The sequence below is a fragment of the Trichechus manatus genome, unplaced genomic scaffold (genome assembly GCF_000243295.1).
Source record: "Trichechus manatus latirostris isolate Lorelei unplaced genomic scaffold, TriManLat1.0 scaffold00072, whole genome shotgun sequence".
Taxonomy (NCBI): Eukaryota; Metazoa; Chordata; class Mammalia; order Sirenia; family Trichechidae; genus Trichechus; species Trichechus manatus.
In genome coordinates, this window is record NW_004444008.1 from 2,235,335 (window position 1) to 2,256,099 (window position 20,765).

The 20,765-nt window shown below is 44.0% G+C and overlaps 1 protein-coding gene across 1 annotated transcript in view; it reads left to right on the forward strand.

Moving 5' to 3' along the window:
• SEMA5A (semaphorin 5A) overlaps positions 1 to 20,765 on the forward strand; it is a 332,779-nt gene that overhangs the window by 85,494 nt on the left and 226,520 nt on the right. Inside the window, exon 3 of the mRNA XM_004380268.1 lies at positions 1,169 to 1,214. Within this exon, the coding sequence (XP_004380325.1) occupies positions 1,169 to 1,214 (46 nt within the window). The remainder of the gene's footprint in view (positions 1 to 1,168; positions 1,215 to 20,765) is intronic.

Genomic DNA, 20,765 nt, shown 5'->3' on the forward strand with positions numbered 1-20,765 from the left:
AGGTTGGAGGCTGGAACCCACCCAGTGGCTTTTCGGGAGAAAAGATCTGGCGATCTGCTTCCTTAAAGATGACAGCCTAGGAAACCCTGTGGGGTGGTTCTACTCTGTCGTCTGGGGTCGCCGTGAGATAGAATCCGGGTAACATGTCCAGAGTGTGTGAGGTGAGGTCTCACCATCCTCGCTTCTGAGGAGAGGGCCATATCAGCAAATGAAGGTCCTGAAAGCTTGACTCCATCCACATCATTAAGGTCAACTCTACCTTGAGGAGGCAGCTCTTCCCCAGTCGTCTTTTGAATGCCTTCCAACCTGGGGGGGCTCATCTTCCAGTGCTATATCAGACAATGTTCCGCTGCTATTCATAAGGTTTTCACTGGCTAATTCTTTTCAGAAGTAGACTGCTGGATCCTTCTTCCTAGTCGGTCTTAGTCTGGGAGCTCAGCTGAAACCTGTCTGCCATGGGTGACCCTGCTGGCATTTGAATACCAGTGGCACAGCTTCCAGCATCACAGCATCACACAAGCCCCCACAGTATGACATACTGATAGACACATGGGGGGACAGCAATGTTGTCCCAAGCTAACGTCGGTGCTTGTGATGTGTTTTACGGTGCTCTGTTGGTCTGGATTACATATCTCATGTTCCCCTTTGTTGTTGAAAATTGAGTTTCCTCTTCTCTGATTTCCAGTTTCACACCTGAGCAGCCAGCGCTGACTCTTCCAAACTTATCCATCCGACAAGATTGAAAGCTGTGCTCTTAGGCATCTGGTTAATTCAAAGCTTTGCCTTGTTTTAATTATAAATCATGGTAGATGTAGGTGATTTTAAACTCAAAAGGTCCAGGTCCTTTTGCCTATTCCACGTAGATCAAAAGAGCACACTAGGAACATAGATTCCCCATAGTCACGCCCATACACACACACACACACACACACACACACGCACACACTCCTGATGCCTTAGCTTCTTCGCCAGTCTCAAAGGCTTGCCTGGTGACACTTGAGCGCTCTTTGTTCTTGGAGCAACAAGGAGAACTGTGCTCCACACATGCTTAGGAGGAGGATACATTTGAAGCCAAGATCTTTATGTGTTTTGTTGTCGTTCTCTTGACGTTTATGGCCCGATATTTTTTGGAGCTATTAAAATAAAACCCTCTCTCTGTCTTTTGTAGGAACTACCTCTTCAGGTTGCAGCTTGAGGACCTGTCTCTGATCCAGGTAGGTGCGATTTGCTTTTCTCAAGCTTTCGTTTTCCCTCCCAGTTAACTCCTGTTTGAGGGGATGGAGACGTGATGTAAAGTCATTGATCTGGGCCAAGCTGGGCTGTCCTCAGCCCTCTGGGATGTGAGCGTCCCCTGCTTTAATTCCACATTAGCCTTCGTCTCCTGCATGACCCCTCTTCCTTCACGGGTGTCATCTCTTCGTCAGACGGTCGGCAATTCAAGGGCCATATCCCAGTGTCTGGAAGCACCCCTTTCCCCCCAGTTAAAGTGATCATTGGTTGGTTTTATGCATTTGGCAGTCATGTTCTGGTGAAATCAGTCCATTTTAAAAAGCATCTTTGTTTTCTCTTTATCATGTATAATTAAATAACTGTGCGTGTACAAGTGAAAACCTCCTGGTTGTGGCTGTTAGTTGCTGTCGCGTTGGCTCTGACTCATGACGACCTTATGTGTAACAGAAGGAAACGTTGCTCGGTCCTGCACCGTCTTCATGATCGTTGGCATGTGTGAGTCCATTGTTGGTGCTGTTGTGTAATCCATCTCATGGAGGGTTTCCTTCGTTCTCACTGACCCTCTGCTGTACCAACCATGATGTTGTTTGCTAGTGATTTGTCTTTCCTGATGACATGTCCAAAGTAAGTGAGTCAAAGGCTTGCCATCTGCACTTCTAAGGGCCATTCTGTTTGTATTTCTTCTAAGATTAATTTGTTCATTCTTTATAGCAAAGAGTAAATGATGACAGATGAAATAGATGCATGATGAAATGAGATTTACCTACTCCTCTTACTGTAGTTTGGGGGAAGGGCCTGCGATTCTCAGGATTGGGTGGAGGTTTGCTTTGGGGCAGATCTGAGATTCCAGAACCCACTTAGGCCTCCAGTATCCAAGACAGGTTTGATAGTCAGGGTCTCCTGTGAAAGGGAGGTTATGACCCACATCGTCCCTCAACAGGATTCTGGTAGTCTCCATAGACCATGTCAGGATCCTCAGGATGTGTGTCCGGAAAAAGTTCCTCACCCAATTTTTTTTTTTTTTTTTGTAATTGTGGTAAAAATATATGTTACACAACATTTGCCAAACCAACATGTTTTACACGTACAATTCAGTGACATTGATTACATTAATCAGCGCAACCATCATCCATATCCTTTGCCAAATTTTCCATCACCATTGAGAGGCTCATGTAGTTTTACTCATGCACTAAGTCTTTCAGAAGAGAGTGGAGATACATTTATATTATTGTATTTGCCTTGTGATACTGTTGTTTGTGAATGCTCAGGAAATGTTAGAGCTAGGGTTAGATATTGATCTCCCTTGGATTCGCCAGGGCTTGACAATAGTCCCCATAAGCAGAGCTAATATTAGTGCAAAGCAAGGGCTTTGAAGGCAGACAGAGCCCCATGTGGGATCCAGCCCACTATGATTCCCTGTAAATATCAGTTTCCTCATCTGTAAAACGGTCATGGAACACCACCAACTCCACACTATCACTGTGAAAATTAAATAACGGCACACAGAAGAGACAAAGCGTAGTGATTTTTCAACAAATACTCATCATTTCTTATTGTTTTTAACAGCAATACTAATAACAGTAGCAGTAAATTATGATCATGATGACTTCATCACACATGACAATGAATTGTCTTTTCACTGGAATTTAGTACATGACTGAAGTCTATCCATGAGCAGTTGTTGGTAAAATTATGAATGTATTAGTAAGGGATCAGAATGTTCAGCAGTTTAACCAAAATACCATTTTAAAGCTGATTTAAAGTAATCTTTTATCAAAAATATAGCTTTTAGAAAAGAAAGGGACCATGTATTTTGCTCTTTTTGAATCACAGGGTGTGGTATACTATTTGGCACAATGTATGTGCTCAAAAAAAATGGGATGTGAACACATGAGTGCATGCACAAGTACTTACATGTGTGCATGCACACATGTTTACCCATGCACATCCACTTATTTCCTAGCTCTGTCTGCTGAGAGGGTTTTAGAAGCCATGTCACTCCACTAGCAATGAGCACACTCAGCACACAGATACTGGTTTCTAAATCATTGGGAAAGTACCAGCTAAGCCTGGAAGATCTTGTGCGCCAGAAAGTAAGGAATTGTTCAGAGAATGATGGGGTCATGTCACTAGGAACTAGGAGGGGACTTACTGACAAAATCTGGCACAGTTTGATTGTCAAAGCAGATAATGATAATAGGAGATTATAGCCCATCGAATAAAATAGGATTTAATGAGAATATTAAAAAAAAACAAAAAACAAAAAAACCAAACCTGTTGCCTTCGAGTTGATTCTGAATCATAGTGACCCTATAGGATAGAGTAGAATTGCCCCATAGGGTTTTCTAGGCTGTAATCTTTACGTAAGCAGACTGCCACCTATTTCTCCCTCAGAGCAGCTGATTAAGTTCAAACCACCGACGTTTCAGTTGGCAGCCGAGTGCTTTAACCACTGCACCACCAGGGCTCCTCATGAGAATATTGTAACATAAAAAATAAATAAACAAATGGGGAAAAAGGAACACACATCCCTCTTACTATTAAATGCCAGATAATAATTATAGGGAATGATTTAATTAGATGATTATCATTTGGTAACCATTGCACTAATCGTCAATTCAAGTAAAAATTACCAATGGATGCCAAAATTTTTAGGCAAGAGTTTGATGACAACTAGGGTATTATCTAGTTTCAGAGTAGCTGCCTACAAAACACTTGCTAATTACAAGAAAAAAAAGACTAACCCGACAGTGAAGAAATCTGACAAACACAACGATAACCCGTTGGTTGGTGGCACCATCACCTGTAATGTCACAAGGGGTGATTGCAGCTTTCTTGGTTGGATGCTCTGAGAAGGACACAACATGACCTCTGTGACGTTCCAGCCAAAACATATGACAAATCCCATCATGAGCACCACCAGACAAATCAAAACCAAGAGACATTTTAGAAACAGCCAACCTCTAGTCTTCAGATACTGCAGAGCCATGAGAGGCACAAAAGAAGTGAAGGAGAAATAACAATAATAATAAAGGAGAAATAGGCTCACCAGTCATGTCCAATGCTTTGATCCCAAATTGCATCTTGAAACAGAAAAGAACAAAACAAAACAAAACCTTGCTGTAAAGGTCATTATTGGGACAACTGGCAAAATTTGAATAAGGTCTGTTGATAAGAGAATAGAAAAATATTAATGTTAATTTCCTGATTTTGATAACTGCCAAGCAAATGAGCCCAAATCTGTACCTATTTCAGAGCGCTTAGGAAATAATTGGTCTTCCTGTTTGTTCTAAAAGTCTATTGCTTCTGTGTTCGATGTCTGAATCGAAAATCTGTGGCTCAGGACTTCCCAAAGAAGTTGCTGTCAAGTTGACTCTGACTCCTGGTGACCACATGTGTGTCAGAGAAGAACTATGCTCTATAAGGTTTCAATGGCTGATTTTTGGAAGTAGATCACCAGGCCTTTCTTCCCAGGCACCTCTGGGTCTGCTCAAACGTCCATCCTTTCCATTAGCACCTAAGCCATTAACTGTTTGCACTCTCCAGGGGCTATGGTTATGTAAGAGACTGTTCTTATTTTTGGAAATACTCCCTGAAATGTTTAAGGGTAAAGCATATAATTTCTGCAACTTATTCTCAAATGATTAACAAAATCACAATGTATACAAATATGTACACAGGCTTCGCACATACCGTATGCAGAGAGAAAGATAAAGCAAATGTGATAACAAGTTAACAGGTAAATCTCACAAAGGTTATATGAGGATTAACTGTGCTATTCTTACAACTTTGCTTGACATTATTTCAAAGTACTGTATTTTTTTACACACAAATAATGTAAACCTTCTACTTTTGTTTGCCCGGGAGGTATTTTCATAATTGTGCTATGCTCATTTTTTTGCAGCAACATGTAAATGATAATTTCATAGCGGTGCTTTTGAAAATACCTAAAGGGGTGAAGGGACCGTTGGCGCACAAACTTAGAAGTTGCAGGTTATTTGCATAAACATACAGTACATTGAAGCCAAAAATCAGCGAGTGTGTTCGCCATCATCACGTGTAAACTAGAGATGAGGGGCAAGGAGACTCCTTGTACGTTTTTCATCATTGCCTCTCGTTGCTGTGGCTGCCTTGGTGAGATCAGTTTCGTTGACTGATGACGTGAAGTGCTCTTACTGAAGGCTCACCAGCGTCACCACCAGCCGAGAGCTGAGTTGGCTGATACAGGACCAAAGAGAGAGACCATGGCTTCTTGAGCGGTGGTGTTGAAACGCAATTGTACTACCAAGACGTGCAGCGGGCGACTCTCACCTTCGTTGCTAACTGCATGGTAAGGATCAGCATGAGCCCAGTCCCCAAAGCGTGGAAGTGGACCCAGTCCTCACCTTCCCATTTCTCCATCCTCATTACCAGCCACATGGAACTCTCTCTCTCTCTGATTCTAGCCACCCGGAGCGGGGTCAGAGCTCACAAGGCAGAAGGACATCTTCCTTCAGAGTGTCGAACAGACAGACACCAGCCCCTGCTGGCTCTCACTGTCCCTGTAGGTTTATTAGTTCACTGGGACAACTCAGAGGATACTTAGAGAGTACACCATACTTATAGCTACAGGTTTATTACAACCAAAAAGGATACAAACGAAGAGATACCTAGGGTGACGTGTGGGAAGGGTCTCAGCGCAGAGTTTTCATGTCACAAAGGGATGTACCACCCTCTCCTGTGTGTGGTCACCAAGCAGATTGCATCATGCCTCCTGAGGCTTAGTCAGCTTTGGCCCCCAGATAGTCTGGTCAAACCAAAAGCAAACCAAATCCATTGTCCTCAAGTCAATTCCAACTCATAGTGACCGTATAGGACAGAGTAGAACCTTCCTATAGAGTTTCTAAGGCTGTAATCTTTACAGGAGCAGATTACCAGGTCTTTCTCCTGCAGGGTAGCGGGTGGGTTCAAACTGTCGACCCTTCGGTTAGCAGCTGAGCACTTAACCACTGCACCACCAGCCTCCTTTTTTGGTCTGGTCAGCCCCATTTATTAGCCTCAGGTATTGGTACAGCTTGAAAGAACCGGGAACAAAAGGCAAAATTGCTTTCTGCAAGGTGATTCCGTGCCCGGAAACAACCCTAAGAACAAATGTCACACCCCACTGTTCCCTTGGCGGGAAGTTGCAGCTCTCTCCTCTTCCACATCCTGTGGTGGTGTTATCTGCTGTGTAGACAACTGCTTACTTAGCGCGGAGAGAGAAAGCTCATAGCAGCCTATTTTCTCTGTACATGTCTCAGAAAAGAGGTCTTGTTGATTTTTGTGAATATTTGATTTTAATTTAAATGACTATTTGCAAGGGTGACAAAATGGAATGAGCCCCATGATTAGCAAAATGCTATGCTGGTAGTAAGGCTACTTTGCGTACGTCACCAGGAAAGACCATTCACTAGAAAAAGACATCGCGGTTGGTACAGTAGAAGGTCATCGAAAACGAGGGAAACTCTCTGTGCGGCAGATTGACACAATAGCTGCAGCAGTGAATTCCAGCGTACGAAGGGCCGTGGGGATGGCTCAGTGCCAGGCAGTGATCCACTCTGTGTTCATAAGGTCACCTGGAGTTGGAGCCCACTCGATGGCACCTAACAAGGGTGAGCTTGAGATGTCCCTCGTGGAGTTTTTAGGCAGCACAAATTGAAGCAGAGATTGGGGTAGAATTACTCTTGTTTCCCCAAGTGAACACTATTTGTTTGAGGTAAATTTCTTGACATCACCATAAGAAGATTCACGGGTAAATACACTATGAAGGTAAATTGCTGTGTGTGGACGATTTGTTACGATTTTCAAACATGCGTACTTTAATGTATTAAAGGGAAAAACCTAGAGTTGCTTTTACTTTAAGAAAATATAACTTGTTTTTCATAAATGACTGGAGAATCAAAGATTCCTTGGATGTCGTTTCTAAGGCGCCTTTCCATTCAGAGCCTGTGACAGATTTCCTCACCGCTCACGGTGTGCTGGAATTCCACCGCTGCCGATGGAAACCCAGTCATTTCCAGGCATGGGGATAGAAGACGCTGCAGCTTACAATGACGCGACTCTCCGAGTTCACGGCATAACATTCAAATCTTCAACGTCACTTTTCTTTTTGGTTTGATCACCGCAGTTATTTTACAAGAATGAAACTTTTTGGGTAATATGAAAACACGGCTGGCCTCAAGACTCATCGTCGGCGTTTGCCCACCTGGGAGTAAATGGCACATGGTCTGGGGTAGTCCCGCCAAGCAGCGTCTGAGGAACACAGAGGGCTCCATTCATTTAACCTTGCTGACTTTCTGAGGCTCTGTTGGGAAATAGCTGAAATTCCATGTTTTGTTCTGTTCTGTTTCTGAGGGAAGCAGCCTGTTTTCTCGCTCACAACTGCTGGAATAAGCAGAAAGCGGGACATCTGCGTTCCACTTTGCCACCTGTCTCTGTGATTTCCAGAGGAAAGCCGTCACATTGCTCTGATCGCAGGGTCAATAGTGTGGAGAATTCTCTTGGAAGTTGAGGTAGATTTTCAGTTCTTTAACGCATACCTGGGAATGGGAAATTGAGTTTCCACTCAAGTCAACTTGGAGGTGAGTGATTCTCACCTGGCGCCAGTGTTTTGCGCTGGGGATGTTTGGCGATGTCTGGAGACTTCTCAGTTGTCACAGCCTGAGGGTGGAGAGGCATTTAGTAGGTAGAGACCAGGGTTGCTGCTAAACACCCTCAAATTCACAGCGCTGTCTGGCCCCACGTGTCACTAGTGCCCAGGGTGTTAGGTCATTGCGACCCCAGTTTCCACTGTTTTGTAGAAGCTATTTTTCCGGTTTGGGATGTTAAGATGGCATGACTGAAGGTCTTCCGTGTGCTAGAGAAGTTTTTCTCTTTAGATTTCTCCCTATATATAACCAAACACATATATGAATCCTTTGTGGCCCTTTCTAGAGAAGCTGCTGGAATTCATCAGGTTCAACTGCTTCCTTTTATCAATATGAAATTAAATTTAAAAATACATTCAATTTATAATACCAATACCTTCTCTAAAGGGTCATAACACTATCGTATAACTGCCCTGTGTTGGAAGTCTACTGTGTAATTTGAAGAACGGTGTATTAATGAATAATTTAGAATAACTATTTAAATGAGATTCACGTCGACTCGTTAAAATTGTGTTTTAGATTTATGTTTATCTCCCTTTCGGTCTTCAAAAATCATGATTCTAAACTGAACTCTTTTTTCTTTTTTTGCCTTTCTTCATCACGTGCTTTTAAAATCACAGTGTTTTCTAAGTGGAGAAACCAAAAACCAAACCCTTTGCCGTCGAGTCAGTTCCGACTCACAGCAACCCTATAGGACAGGGTAGAACTGCCCCATAAGGTTTCCAAGGAGCGCCTGGTGGATTCGAACTGCCAATCTTTCGGTGAAGCAGCTGAGCTCTTAACCACTGCACCACCAGGGTTTCCTTAGAAGTGGAAGGGATCTTAAAGATTCTCTTCATTAATACCTGTTTGGGGGTTGGCGATCTGAGACCTGTGGACCACTGCTAACTTTGTTGTATATTGTTGGTCTGTGAACCACAGTTAATAAAGCTGTATAGGGAACAGCCACAGCTGACCAGTTGCAACAGAGGCTGTCTGGCCCACAAAGCCTAAGCTATTCACTGTCTAGCCCTTTAGGAACATGCTCACCACCTGTTGTAGTACCAAGTGGAGTCCCTGGGTGACGCAAATGTTTAATGCGCTCGACTGCTAACTGAAAGGTTGGAAGTTTGAGTCCACCTAGAGGTGCCTCGGAAGAAAGGCCTGGCAGTCTGTTTCTAAAAGATCACAGCCATTGAAAACCCTGTGGAGCACAGTTCTACTCTGACACACATGGGGTCGCCGTGAGCTGGAGTTGACCCAACGGCTATTGGCTTGGTTTTGGTATGTGTGTTTTATATAGATCGAGACTACGATCTAACAAGTGCCTAGTTTCAGAGTGTTAGTCAAGGTGGGTTAGCTGCTGTTAACCAACAACCCCTCAGGCTCAGTGGCTAAACACACATAAAGGCTTGTTCTCACTCTGTGGAGCTTTGTGAGATGCTGCCGTTCAAGACCCCAGGCTGTTCTGATTCATGGTACCGCCATCTTCAACCCGTGGTGTCCCAGGTCAGCATGGAGATGTTTGGTCCCCATATCCCTGCCCCAGTCCCACCAACCGTCACTCAGTCACTTGACCTCACCCTGCTTTAAAGGGGCTGGTGGGGATGCCTTTGGCTGTGTACCCAGTAAGAAGTGGGGAACTCTGGCATGGGTGGGTATGAGCGTTTTCTCCTAGATTCTGCAGCAGACAAGACTGCCCAGGGATACACGGGGTCTTATTCTCGCGTCCTGCCACACACACCCGATTACTCAGCACTTCTAAGGTTCTGTAAATAATGTGCTGTGATACTTTGGCCAAACCACTTGACCTCTCTGGACCTCAGTTTTCTCCACCATCGGTGCTGGGAAGGAGCATCAGGAAGAAGAGCAGATTGTATTATCTGCAAAGCCCCTGCACCTCTAAAACATTAACATGCACCCCCTTCTATGCCCTCTCTCTCTGGCATTGCCGAAGTGGTGCCTGAATCCCAACCTCTTTTTACTAATCGGAAACTTGGCATTAGGCTTGCGTGATGTGACTTTAATGCTCTAATTTCTCATGAGATGATAACAGTGAGAGTACACAACATTTCCTGTGCCCTGACTCCGGGCTCAGCCTGTGGTGTACACCTTCACACTCCGTTCTCTCAGCTGCACTGAGGTTTCAGGGTTATTTTCAGTGTTTTGTAGAGGAGGAGTTAAGCTTAAAGAGTGCTGTGAATTGAGTGGTGTCCCCACAAAAGATGTGTTGAAGTGCTAACCCCTGGGACCTGTGGACATGACCTTGTTTGGAAACAGGGTTTTTGAAGATGTTATCAGTTAAATTCATGAGGCAGTCCTAGTTCATTGGTGGAATTCCCACCTTCCATGCAGGAGACCCTGGTTTGATACCTGGCCGGTGCACCTCATGTGCAGCCACCACCCCTCTGTCAGTGGAGGCTTGAGTGTTGTTAAGATAATGGACAAGTTTCAGCAGAGCTTGCAGACTAAGATGGACAGGGAAGAAAGGCCTGGTGATTTGCTTCTGAAAATCATTCAAGGAAAACGCTAGGGATCACAGCTGATCATGCGGATGGCTCAGGACTGGGCAGTATTTTGTTCTGTGGTATGTAGGCTTGCCGTGAGTTGGGGGCTGACTTGAAGGCAGCTAACAACAACATCAACATCAGTTAAGTTCACATGAGATCATACAGAGTGGGGCAGATCCTGATCCCATCTGAGTGCTGTGCTTACAAAAGAGAGAAGGCACACAGAAACAGAGGGAGGAGGGCCAGGTGACAATGGAATTACGCTGCAGCTGCAAGCCAAGGAATGCCCGGGGCTTCCAGAAGGCAGGAGAGCCAGGAAAGAACTTCCCAAGGAGCCAGCAGAAAGAGCATGCCCTGCTGACACCCCAGTTTGGAATTCTGGCCTCCAGAACTGTGATACCATACAGTTCTGTTCTTACAAGCTTCCCAGTTTGTGATATTTTGTTACAGCAGAGAGTTTATATGATTTGTCCAAGATATCCCACTGGTGTGTGGTAGAGCTGGGATTCGGACTCCAGAGGTGTGTAGGCATGAATGTGTAACTTGCCTCCAAAAATGGAGGGTGCAGAGAGATCAAAGAGGTGGGCAGCTCCAGTGTGGTGGTGAAGGAATTTATTAGGGAAACTTACAGACTGAGGGAAGTCCTGGGTGGCCACAGAACCAAAACAGATCTCCGCACCCCGCAGTGGGAGGGCAGAGGTTTTATAGTGGTGGTGGACAATAGTGGCTCCATGCCAGGGGCTTACATAAGAATGCAAACTGGAGTGAACTGGTGGACTGCCTGAGAGCACTCATGTTTGACTTCACAAAGCTTGTTTCCACTTCAAGAGGACAGTTTCTAAATCACTGACCCATGAGCAGCTTCACTATGCTCATCTGTACTGGCTGCCGTGCTCCCTATGCACAGTGACCAGCTTACAGTGCTTAGGACTGTCATTTACAGCACTGCTTTATGACTGTTGTAGGTCAGCCTCTGGAGGCACCATCAGGGGTTTGTATGGGTGTGATTTAAGGGCGCGAATCCTCAGGAGGTGGGAGTGAGTGAGGTGTAGAGAGGAGAAAGAAACCAGGAGAGGATGTGCTCACAGCAGGGTCCAGCCTCAGCCTGAGCCCACGGGGATTCCTGGAGTGTGAACAGAACTGCAGTGGTCCCCTTTGAGGCCAGGGGGCTAGTTGTTCATACGCCTCTCCCACTTGTCATTGGGCATTAGCTGTGGGCTAGTGAGCTTGGGGCTGTGGATCATGACCTCCTGGTGAGGAGCTCTCATCAGCCCAGAGCAATTCTGCAAAGAAGGGGCGGCTCTGAGCCAGTCCCTGCCATCACTAACAGCAGCCAGGGAATGTTGTACTGTGTGTAGGGGAGTAGCGTGGCCACAACCACACTCGCTAGTGCTTTCAAGGGCCTTACTTAGGCTTGCCCTGATGTTCTAGACCCTGATTGCACTGGCTCTGGTCCCCGTCACTGACGAGTGAAGTGCTTTGTTGTTTTCTGAAAGAAAAATGTAATGCATTCTTTGTTATTAATGCATTCTGTTGAGTTGTACATGTTGTTGTTGTTGCGTGCCTTCCGGTCAATTCTGACTCATGGCAGCACCCTGTGACAGAGTAGAGCTGCCCATTCCCCATACGGTTTCCAAGGAGCACCTGGTGGATTAGAATTGCCATCCTTTAGGTTAACACCTGAAGGCTTAACCATTGTACAAACAGGGCTCCATATATATGTTGTTAGATGCCATCAAGTCGGTTCCAATTCATAGCGACCCTATGTAAAACAGAACGAAACACTACTGGTCCTGAGCTATCCTCACAATCCTTGTTATGCTGGAGCCCATTGTTGCAGACACTGTGTCAGTCCATCTCATTAAGGAACTTCCTCTTTTTCGCTGACCGTCTACTTTACCAAGCATGATGTCCTTCTTCAGGGAGTGATCCCTCCTGATAACAAGTCCAAAGTATGTGAGATGGAGTCTCACCATTCTTGCTTCTAAGGAGCATTCTGGCTGTACTCCTTCCAAGACAGATTTGTTCACTCTTTTGGCAGTCCATGGTATATTCAATATTCTTCACCAACACCACAGTTCAAAGGCATCAGTTCTTCTTTGGTCTTTCTTGTTCATTCTTTGGCTTTCACATGCATATGAGGCGATTGAAAACACCAAGGCTTGAGTCAGGCACACCTTAGTCTTTGTCATGGATTGAGTTATGTCCCCCCAGTAATGTGTGTATCAGTTTGGCTGGGCCATATTCCCAATATTGTGTGGGTTGTCCTCCATTTTGTGATTGTAATTTTATGTTAAAGAGGATTAGGGTGGGATTGTATAACACCCTTACTAAGGTCACATCCCTGATCCAGTGTAAAGGGAGTTTCCCTGGGGTGTAGCCTGCACCAGCTTTTATCTTACAAGAGATAAAAGGAAAGGGAAGCAAGCAGAGAATTAGGAACCTCATACCACCAAGAAAGCAATGCCCAGAGCAGAGCCCTTCTTTTGGACCTGAGGTTCATGTGCTGAGATACTCCCAGAACAGGGGAAGACTGATGACAAAGACCTTCCTCCATCGCCAAGAGAGAAAACTTTCCCCTGGAACTGGGACCCTGAATTTGGACTTGTAGCCTACTAGACTGTGAGACAATAAATTTCTCTTTGTTAAAGCAATCCAATTGCGGTATTTCTGTTAGAGCAGTACTAGATGACTAAGAGAGTCTTCAAGGTGACAGCTTTGCTTTTTAACACTTTAAAGAGGTCTTTTGCAGCAGATTTGCCCAAGGCAATATGTCCTTTAATTTCTTGACTGCTGCTTCCATGGGTGTTGATTGTGGATCCAAGTAAAATGAAATCCTTGACAACTTCAATCTTTTCTCCATTTATCATGATGTTGCTTCTTGGTCCAGTTGTGAAGATTTTTGTAGTCTTCATGTTGAAGTGTAATCCTTACTGAAGGCCGTGGTCTTTGATCTTCATCAGGAAATGCTTCAAGTCCTCTTCACTTTCAGCAAGGGAGGCTGTGTCATCTGCTCCTGATGACCTTTCTTCTTCATATAATCCAGATTCTCTGATTATTTGCTCAGCATACAGATTGAATAAGTAAGGTGAAAGGATACAAGCCTGACACCCACCTTTTGTGACTTTAAACCACACAGTATTCCCTTGTTCTATTCGAACAACTGCCTCTTGATCTATGTACAGGTTCCTCATGAGCACAATTAATTAAGTGTTCTGGGATTCCTATTCTTCAAAAAGTTATCCATAATTTGTTATGATCCACACAGTCAAATGCCTTTGCATAGTCAATAAAACATAGGTAAACATCTTTCTGGTGTTCTCTGTTTTCAGCCAAGATCCATCTGACATCAGCACTGATATCCCTGGTGCCACGTCCTCTTCTGAATCTGGCTTAAATTTCTGGCAGTTCCTTGTCAATGTACTGCTGCTGCTGCTTTTGAATGATCTTCAGCAAAATTTTATTTGTATGTGATATTAATGGTATTCATCAACAATTTCCACTTTCCGTTGGATCACCTTTCTTTGGAATAGGCATAAATATGGATCTCTTCCAGTTGGTTAGCCAGGTAGCTGTCTTCCAAATTTTTTGGCATAGACAAATGAGCTCTTCTAGCACTGTATCTGTTTGCTGAAACATCTCAGTTGGTATTCCATCAGTTCCCAGAGCCTTGTTTTTCGCCAATACCTTCAGTGCAGCTTGGACTTCTTCCTTCAGTACCATTGATTCCTGATCATATGCTACCTCCTGAAATGACTGAACGTCAGCCAAGTCTTTTTGGTATAGTGACTTTGTGTATTCCTTCCATCTTCTATTGATGCTTCCTGCATCATTTAATATTTTCCCCATAGAATCCATCGATATTGAAAGTCGAGGCTTGAATTTTTTCTTCTGTTCTTCCAATTTGAGATATGCTGAGCGTGTTCTTCCCTTTTGGTTTTCTAACTCCAGGTCGTTGCACATTTCATTATAATACTGTACTTTGTCTTCTCGAGCTGCCCTTTGAAATCTTCTATATAGCTCTTTTACTTCATCATTTCGTCCTTCAGCTTTAGCTACTCAACATTCGAGAGCAAGTTTCAGAGTCTCTTCTGACATCCTTTTTGGTGTTTTCTTTCTTTCCTGTCTTTTTAATGACTTCTTGCTTTCTTCATATATCATGTCCTTGAGGTCATTACACAACTTGTTGGTCTTTGGTCATTAGTGTTCAACACATCATATCTATTCCTGAGATGGTCTCTAAATTCAGGCATTGATATACTCAGTGTCATACTTTGGCTCTCTTGGACTTGTTCTAATTTTCGTCAGCTTCAACTTGAACTTGCATATGGCCAGTTGATGGTCTGTTCTGCACCTGGCCCCTGGCCATTTTCTGACTGAGGATATTGAGCTTTTCCATCATCTCTTTCCATACATGTAGGAGATTTAATTCCTGTGTATTCCATCTGGCGAGATCTGCATGTATAGTCACTGTTTATGTTTTTGAAAAAAGGTATTTGCACTCAAGAAGTCATTGGTCTTGCAAAAATTCTATTATGCAATCTCTGGTATTGTTTCTATCACCCAGACCATATTTTCTAACTGCCGATCCTTCTTCTTTATTTCCAGCTTTTGCATTCCAATCACCAGTAATTATCAATGCATCCTGATTGCATGTTCTATCAATTTCAGATTGCAGAGTTTGGTAAAAATCTTCAATTTTTTCATCTTTTGACCTTAGTGAGTGATGCATAAATTTGAATAATAGTTGTTTTAACTGGTCTTCCTTGTAGGCATATGGATATTATCCTATGACTGATGGCGTTGTACTTCAGGATAGATCCTGAAATGTTCTTTTTGATGATGAATGCAATGCCATTCCTCTTCAAGTTGTCATTTCTGGCATAGTATTCATATGATTGTCCGATTCAAAATGGCCAGTACCAGCTCATTTCAGCTCACTAATGCCTAGGATATCAATGTTTATGCGTTCCATTTCATTTTTGATGATTTCCAGTTTTTCTAGAGTCATACTTTGTATATTCTATGTTCCGATTATTAATGGATGTTTGCAGCTGTTTCTTCTCCTTTTGAGTCATGCTCCATCAGCAAATGAAGCTCCCAAAACCTTGACTCCATCCACGTCATTAAGGTTGACTCTGCTTTGAGGAGGCAGCTCTTCCCCTGTCGTCTTTTGAATGTCTTCCAACCTGAGGAGCTCATCTTCCAACACTATATCAATGTTCTGCTGGTATTCATAATAACAATATGTATATGAATTTTTTTTTGAGTCCTAGTTATCACTTAGTTTCATGGAATGAGATCAGGAGATTCCTGTAATCCCCTCGCAAGCTACATCTGACCACCACAAGCAGCTAGATCAATTGAGGGGTCCATTTCATTTGTCTAGAATGCATTTCTACTTCTGTTTCAGAAGTAGCCCCAGTACCTGCCCCGACTTAGCATGATAGGATGCTGAGAATTCTCTGCCCTGCTTTCATTTTCTTTACTTGTGTGCATCAGGGTTGTATCCTTTCACCATACTTATTCAATCTGTATGCTGAGCACATAATCGGAGAAGCTGGACTATATGAAGAAGAAGGGGGCATCAAGACTGGAGGAAGACTCATTAACAAGCTGCGATATGCAGATGACACAACCTTGTTTGCTGAAAATGAAAAGGACTTGAAGCACTTACTGATGAAGATCAAAGACTACAGCCTTCAGTATGTATTACACCTCAACGTAAAGAAAACAAAAATCCTCACAACTGGACCAACAAGCAACATCATGATAAATAGAGAAATGATTGAAGTTGTCAAGGATTTAATTTTACTTGGATCCACAATCACCATCCATGAAAGCAGCAGTCAAGAAATCAAACAACTCATCGCATTGGGCAAATCTGCTGCAAAAGACCTCTTTAAAGCGATAAAAAGCAAAGATATCACTTTGAGGACTAAGGTGTGCCTGACCCAAGCCATCTTATTTTCTGTTGTCTCGTATGCATGCGAAAGCTGGGCAATGAATAAGGAAGACCAAAGAAGAATTGATGCCTTTGAATTGTGGTGTGCTTGAAGGATATTGACTATACCATGGGCTACCAGAAGAACGAACAAGTCTGTATTGGAAGAAGTACAGCCAGAGTGCTCTTTTGAAGCAAGGATGGCGAGACTACATCTCTCATACTTTGGACGTGTTGTCAGGAGGGATCAGTCCCTGGAGAAGGACATCATGCTTGGTAAGGTAGAGGGTCACTGAAAAATAGGAAGCCCCTCAACAAGATGGCTTAACACACTGACTGCAATCATGGGCTCAAACCTAGCAATGATTGTGAGGATGACACAGGACCAGGCAGTTTTTTATTCTGTTGTCCGTAGGGTCGCTGTGTGTCTGAACTGACTGGGTGGCGCCTAACAACACCATAAGGAAACCATGATCAATAGTAAGCGGACCAGAAGACTGTAATCCTTATATAAAACAAACTTGGCATGATTCTGAGCAATCGTGGAGTCCAAGAAGATGAAAACAGCTATGCGTAAGGACCACGGTCTTCCTTTGTCCCTTTTATATGTGATGGATGTTTTGTGATATATGTGATATATTTTGCTTGATAAATGTTCAGATTTTCCTCCTGTGTCCCTTTGAGAATCATGCTATAAGCAAGCTTACATTTTAACATGTGTTCTTTCTAAAACTATTCTTTTAGGATTTGTTAAATTTTCCAGTTGTTCTTAATGATTGTTTTTATTTGTTTTGTCTGATTCTTATTAAATAGTTTTAAAAAAACACACACACACAGCCTTAGTTATCTACACGTTCAGTTTTTTTTTTTTTTTTTAATTTTAGTGGTATCTTTTAGGAACTTTTTAGGAGCTTATGTGTATTGTGGAGCCCTGGTGGCACAGTGGTTAAGAACTCAGCTGCTAACGGAAAGGTTAGCATTTCAAATCCACCAACCGCTCCTTGGAAACCCTATGGAGCAGTTCTCTGTCCTGTAGGGTCACTGTTAGTCGAAATCAACTCAATGGTGGTAGGTTTTTTTTTTTTTTTTATGTATCGTGAATATGATACTTAGACATTCTTTAAGTTTGACTTGAAGTTCTTTTTTCTTATGTATATTTTAGGAGGTTTGTAGAAACCCTGGTGGTACAATGGTTAAGCCCTCGCTTGCTAACCAAAGGTTAACACTTTAAACCCACCGGTGGCTCTGTGTGAGAAGGATCTGGTGATCTGCTCCTGTAAAGATTTCAACCTAGAGAACCCTATGGGCAGTTTTTCCTCTGTGCCACGGGGTCGCTGTGGGTCGAAATGCCTCCGCAGCAGCCGACAACATTAGCAATAGCAACACGAGGTTGGAAGTGTCGGCTTGTGTTCACGCCCATCTCCGCGATATCCGGGAACATGCCTCCTGATGCGCCACGCCAGTGAGCGCGGCTACGCTGTCCTGCTCAGCCCTGGATGTTACGGTGCCCCCAAGCCCCTGGGGCAGGAATGGGGCGCCGTCTCCTGGAGCACCTTTGGAAGTTGGGGAGGAGAGAGGAGAGGATTCCGTGTTCTCTGTTCACGTCTGGATGTCATTTCTGTGCCGTGATAATAGTAATACCCCGAGGTGACGCTGGCACCCCTGGGTCTGTTTTGAGCGGGGTCCTGCTGTATTTCGGCTGAGAATCTGCTCCATGTCAGCCTCCGTGGCCCAGCCCCCTGCACGCAGAAGGCGAAATGGAGCCATCTTGTCTTTGCCTCTGGTCATGATCAGTGCTGAGTTTCCCCCGGAATACTCTTTGACTTTTGCAGTTTCGGTGGGGAGGGGAGAGAGAAGTATTACCCAGTCCTGTTCAAGTGACGGGTGATTTCAAGTGATGAGCATTTGTCAAAGGCTAAGTTGAAAGGTGATGCTGAACAGACTTCAGGAGCTTCCAGACAAAGACAGACTAGGAAGAAAGGCCTGGTGGTTTACTCCCAAGAATCAGCCAGTGAAAACCCTGTGGATCCCAACTGTCTGGTCCCATTGTGCATGGGGTAGCCATGAGCTGGAGCCAGCTGGACCACAGTTGACAACATGCTTAAAGCTAGCACGTGAGCCCGCTCCTGCCGAGGCTGCCTTTGCGTCATTGGTGGACTCTTCTGCTCATTCTGACACCCCTCCCTGACACCCCCTACGGCCCGCCCCGACACCGGCGCCCAGTCGGAGAGGGGAAGCTCATAAAAATTCATGGTCATTTCCCAACTTGCCTACGTCCTGAGTTTGCCTTATTCTTTCCGACTGCTCTCAAACCCCCACCTGGGTCTCTGTTTGCTCTTTCTTCTGCTCGGACCCCAAGGCCTTCTGTCACAAAAACCAGCTGCCATCAAGTCAACCCTGACTCCTGGGGACCCCCCGTGTGTCCGAGTAGAACTGTGCTCTGTAGCGTTTTCAGTGGCTGAGTTTTCAGAAGCAGATCACCAGGCCTTTCTTCTGAGGTGCGTCTGGGTACACTCGAACCTCCAGCGTTTTGATGAGCAGTCAGGCGCTTAACCGTTTGCACCCAGAGACTCCCTTCCTCCGTGTGCACTCTCGCCCTAGTCGAATCCTTATTTTACTCGCTGCCTCGGGATCGGGCTGTTCTTCATCATCTCTCCCACCGGCCGATATATAATCCCCTCCCCCATCCCCATAAGGGTGGCCAGATGGCCAGATGGTCAGTGAGGCCCTTTTGGTGCTAAGAGTCTAACTGGATGTCCAGTGGTGTGGACGTCTCTCCCTGTGAGCAGTTACGCCCACCATCACTGCTTGGACTGAGGGTGCACCTCATCTGACTCCCTTCTGTGCCAGCAGTGGTCTGTTCAGGTGGGCGCGGTTTATCAAGGCTGTGCAAATGGCGAGGCCTACTAACCGACTCCTCCGAAAAGCCCCCTAGAGGAAGTATTTATGCAGGCTAATGGCCTCCGTTCGGCGGTGACCAGAGCTTGCAGCAGTGACAGTCCATCACTAAACCATCAAGCTAAGGATACTTGAGAATCACGTAACGACGGGGCCATCCCAGTGTGCTGGCGGATCACCATCCTTCTTCAGCAAAGATGTCGCTCTCTGTATTTCGTGGTGAAGAGTACTGACTGCCATCAGTCTTGAAAAATAGCCTTAATCCTTCATCTGCAGGTGTTTTCCTTCAAACCCCTTGTTGAAAATTCTATGCCAAGCAGAGAACAGACCTCACATATAAAACCTTTAAAAATCCAATCCATCAGTATAGCCCTAAAAAATTAATATATGTGAAATGTTTTTATTATTTATGCGTTTTTGTTTCTTTAGGAAAACACTTTTCAAAAACTGGAAAAGTGATAGATTGGAGGGTGATGTTCTCGTCCCAACCGTCAGTATCATTTTACTGACGCAATGGCTGTCTGGACACCTGCGTCCGTAGCTGGATGCTGCTCCACCCTGGGCCTGTGTGTGGTCGCGTGTATTCCCTGCCTGATGGAATTTCAGTTGATGATGTGGGACATGGAAACAAGCATATGTTTTTGTTTTAAAGTTGAATTTGTTACTGTTCAGCCTTCAGCTGTTACTGTGTTTTCTAAAGCAGTCATAGCCCATATTTTTTTTTCAACCCTTTCCCCGACACTTTGAGTTTCTCATTCTGGAACATTCTGAGATACGGTTGTCTCCTCTGAACGTGAGCTGTGTCTGTGTTCTCTCCCGATTATTTATGGCTTCCATCGTATACCCCAAGGAGATGCTGGCACCCCCTCCCTAACTATCAAAGCTGCCAAGGAGAGTGCCCCTCCCCCCCATTTTTTTCTGAGCTTAGTTTGGAATATAACGTCTTAACTCATGGAAAATACTCCGCCTTTCCTTCCACTTACAAGCTTTTGCTGCCCAATATTCTAACTGTCCATAAAAATCCTGAAATTAAAACAAACGATGAAGTATCATATAAGGAACTATTTCATAAGCTAATCCTGACGTTTAAAAATCATACAGCGTTGCTTCTGGGTCAGATTGCTTGTTATAGGATGTTTTGTATGTAAATTTGGTCCAAGACTTTTCAAAATGCAGATTCTCTTTTATAATTAGAGAATAAAAGCAAATACCTAAGTTGAGCTTGAGTATAAAGGTGATGGAATATAGAAATTATAACACACTTAAGATGGATTCACACTTTGTGAACATAAAGTGAACATGTTCCTTTGGTCAGAAAAGAATTTGTAATTTTTTTTTTTACCTTTTTAAATAGAGATTTTACATTGATGACCTTTCCATTAGTGTCACGATTATGAATAAAGCTATCATTTTAATAAGTCTCCCCCCCTCGAGGAAAATGTAAATGAAATGGCCTTTACCATTTTGACACGATTGAGGCAAATATATATATATATATATATATAAATATATATATATATATATATATATATATATATA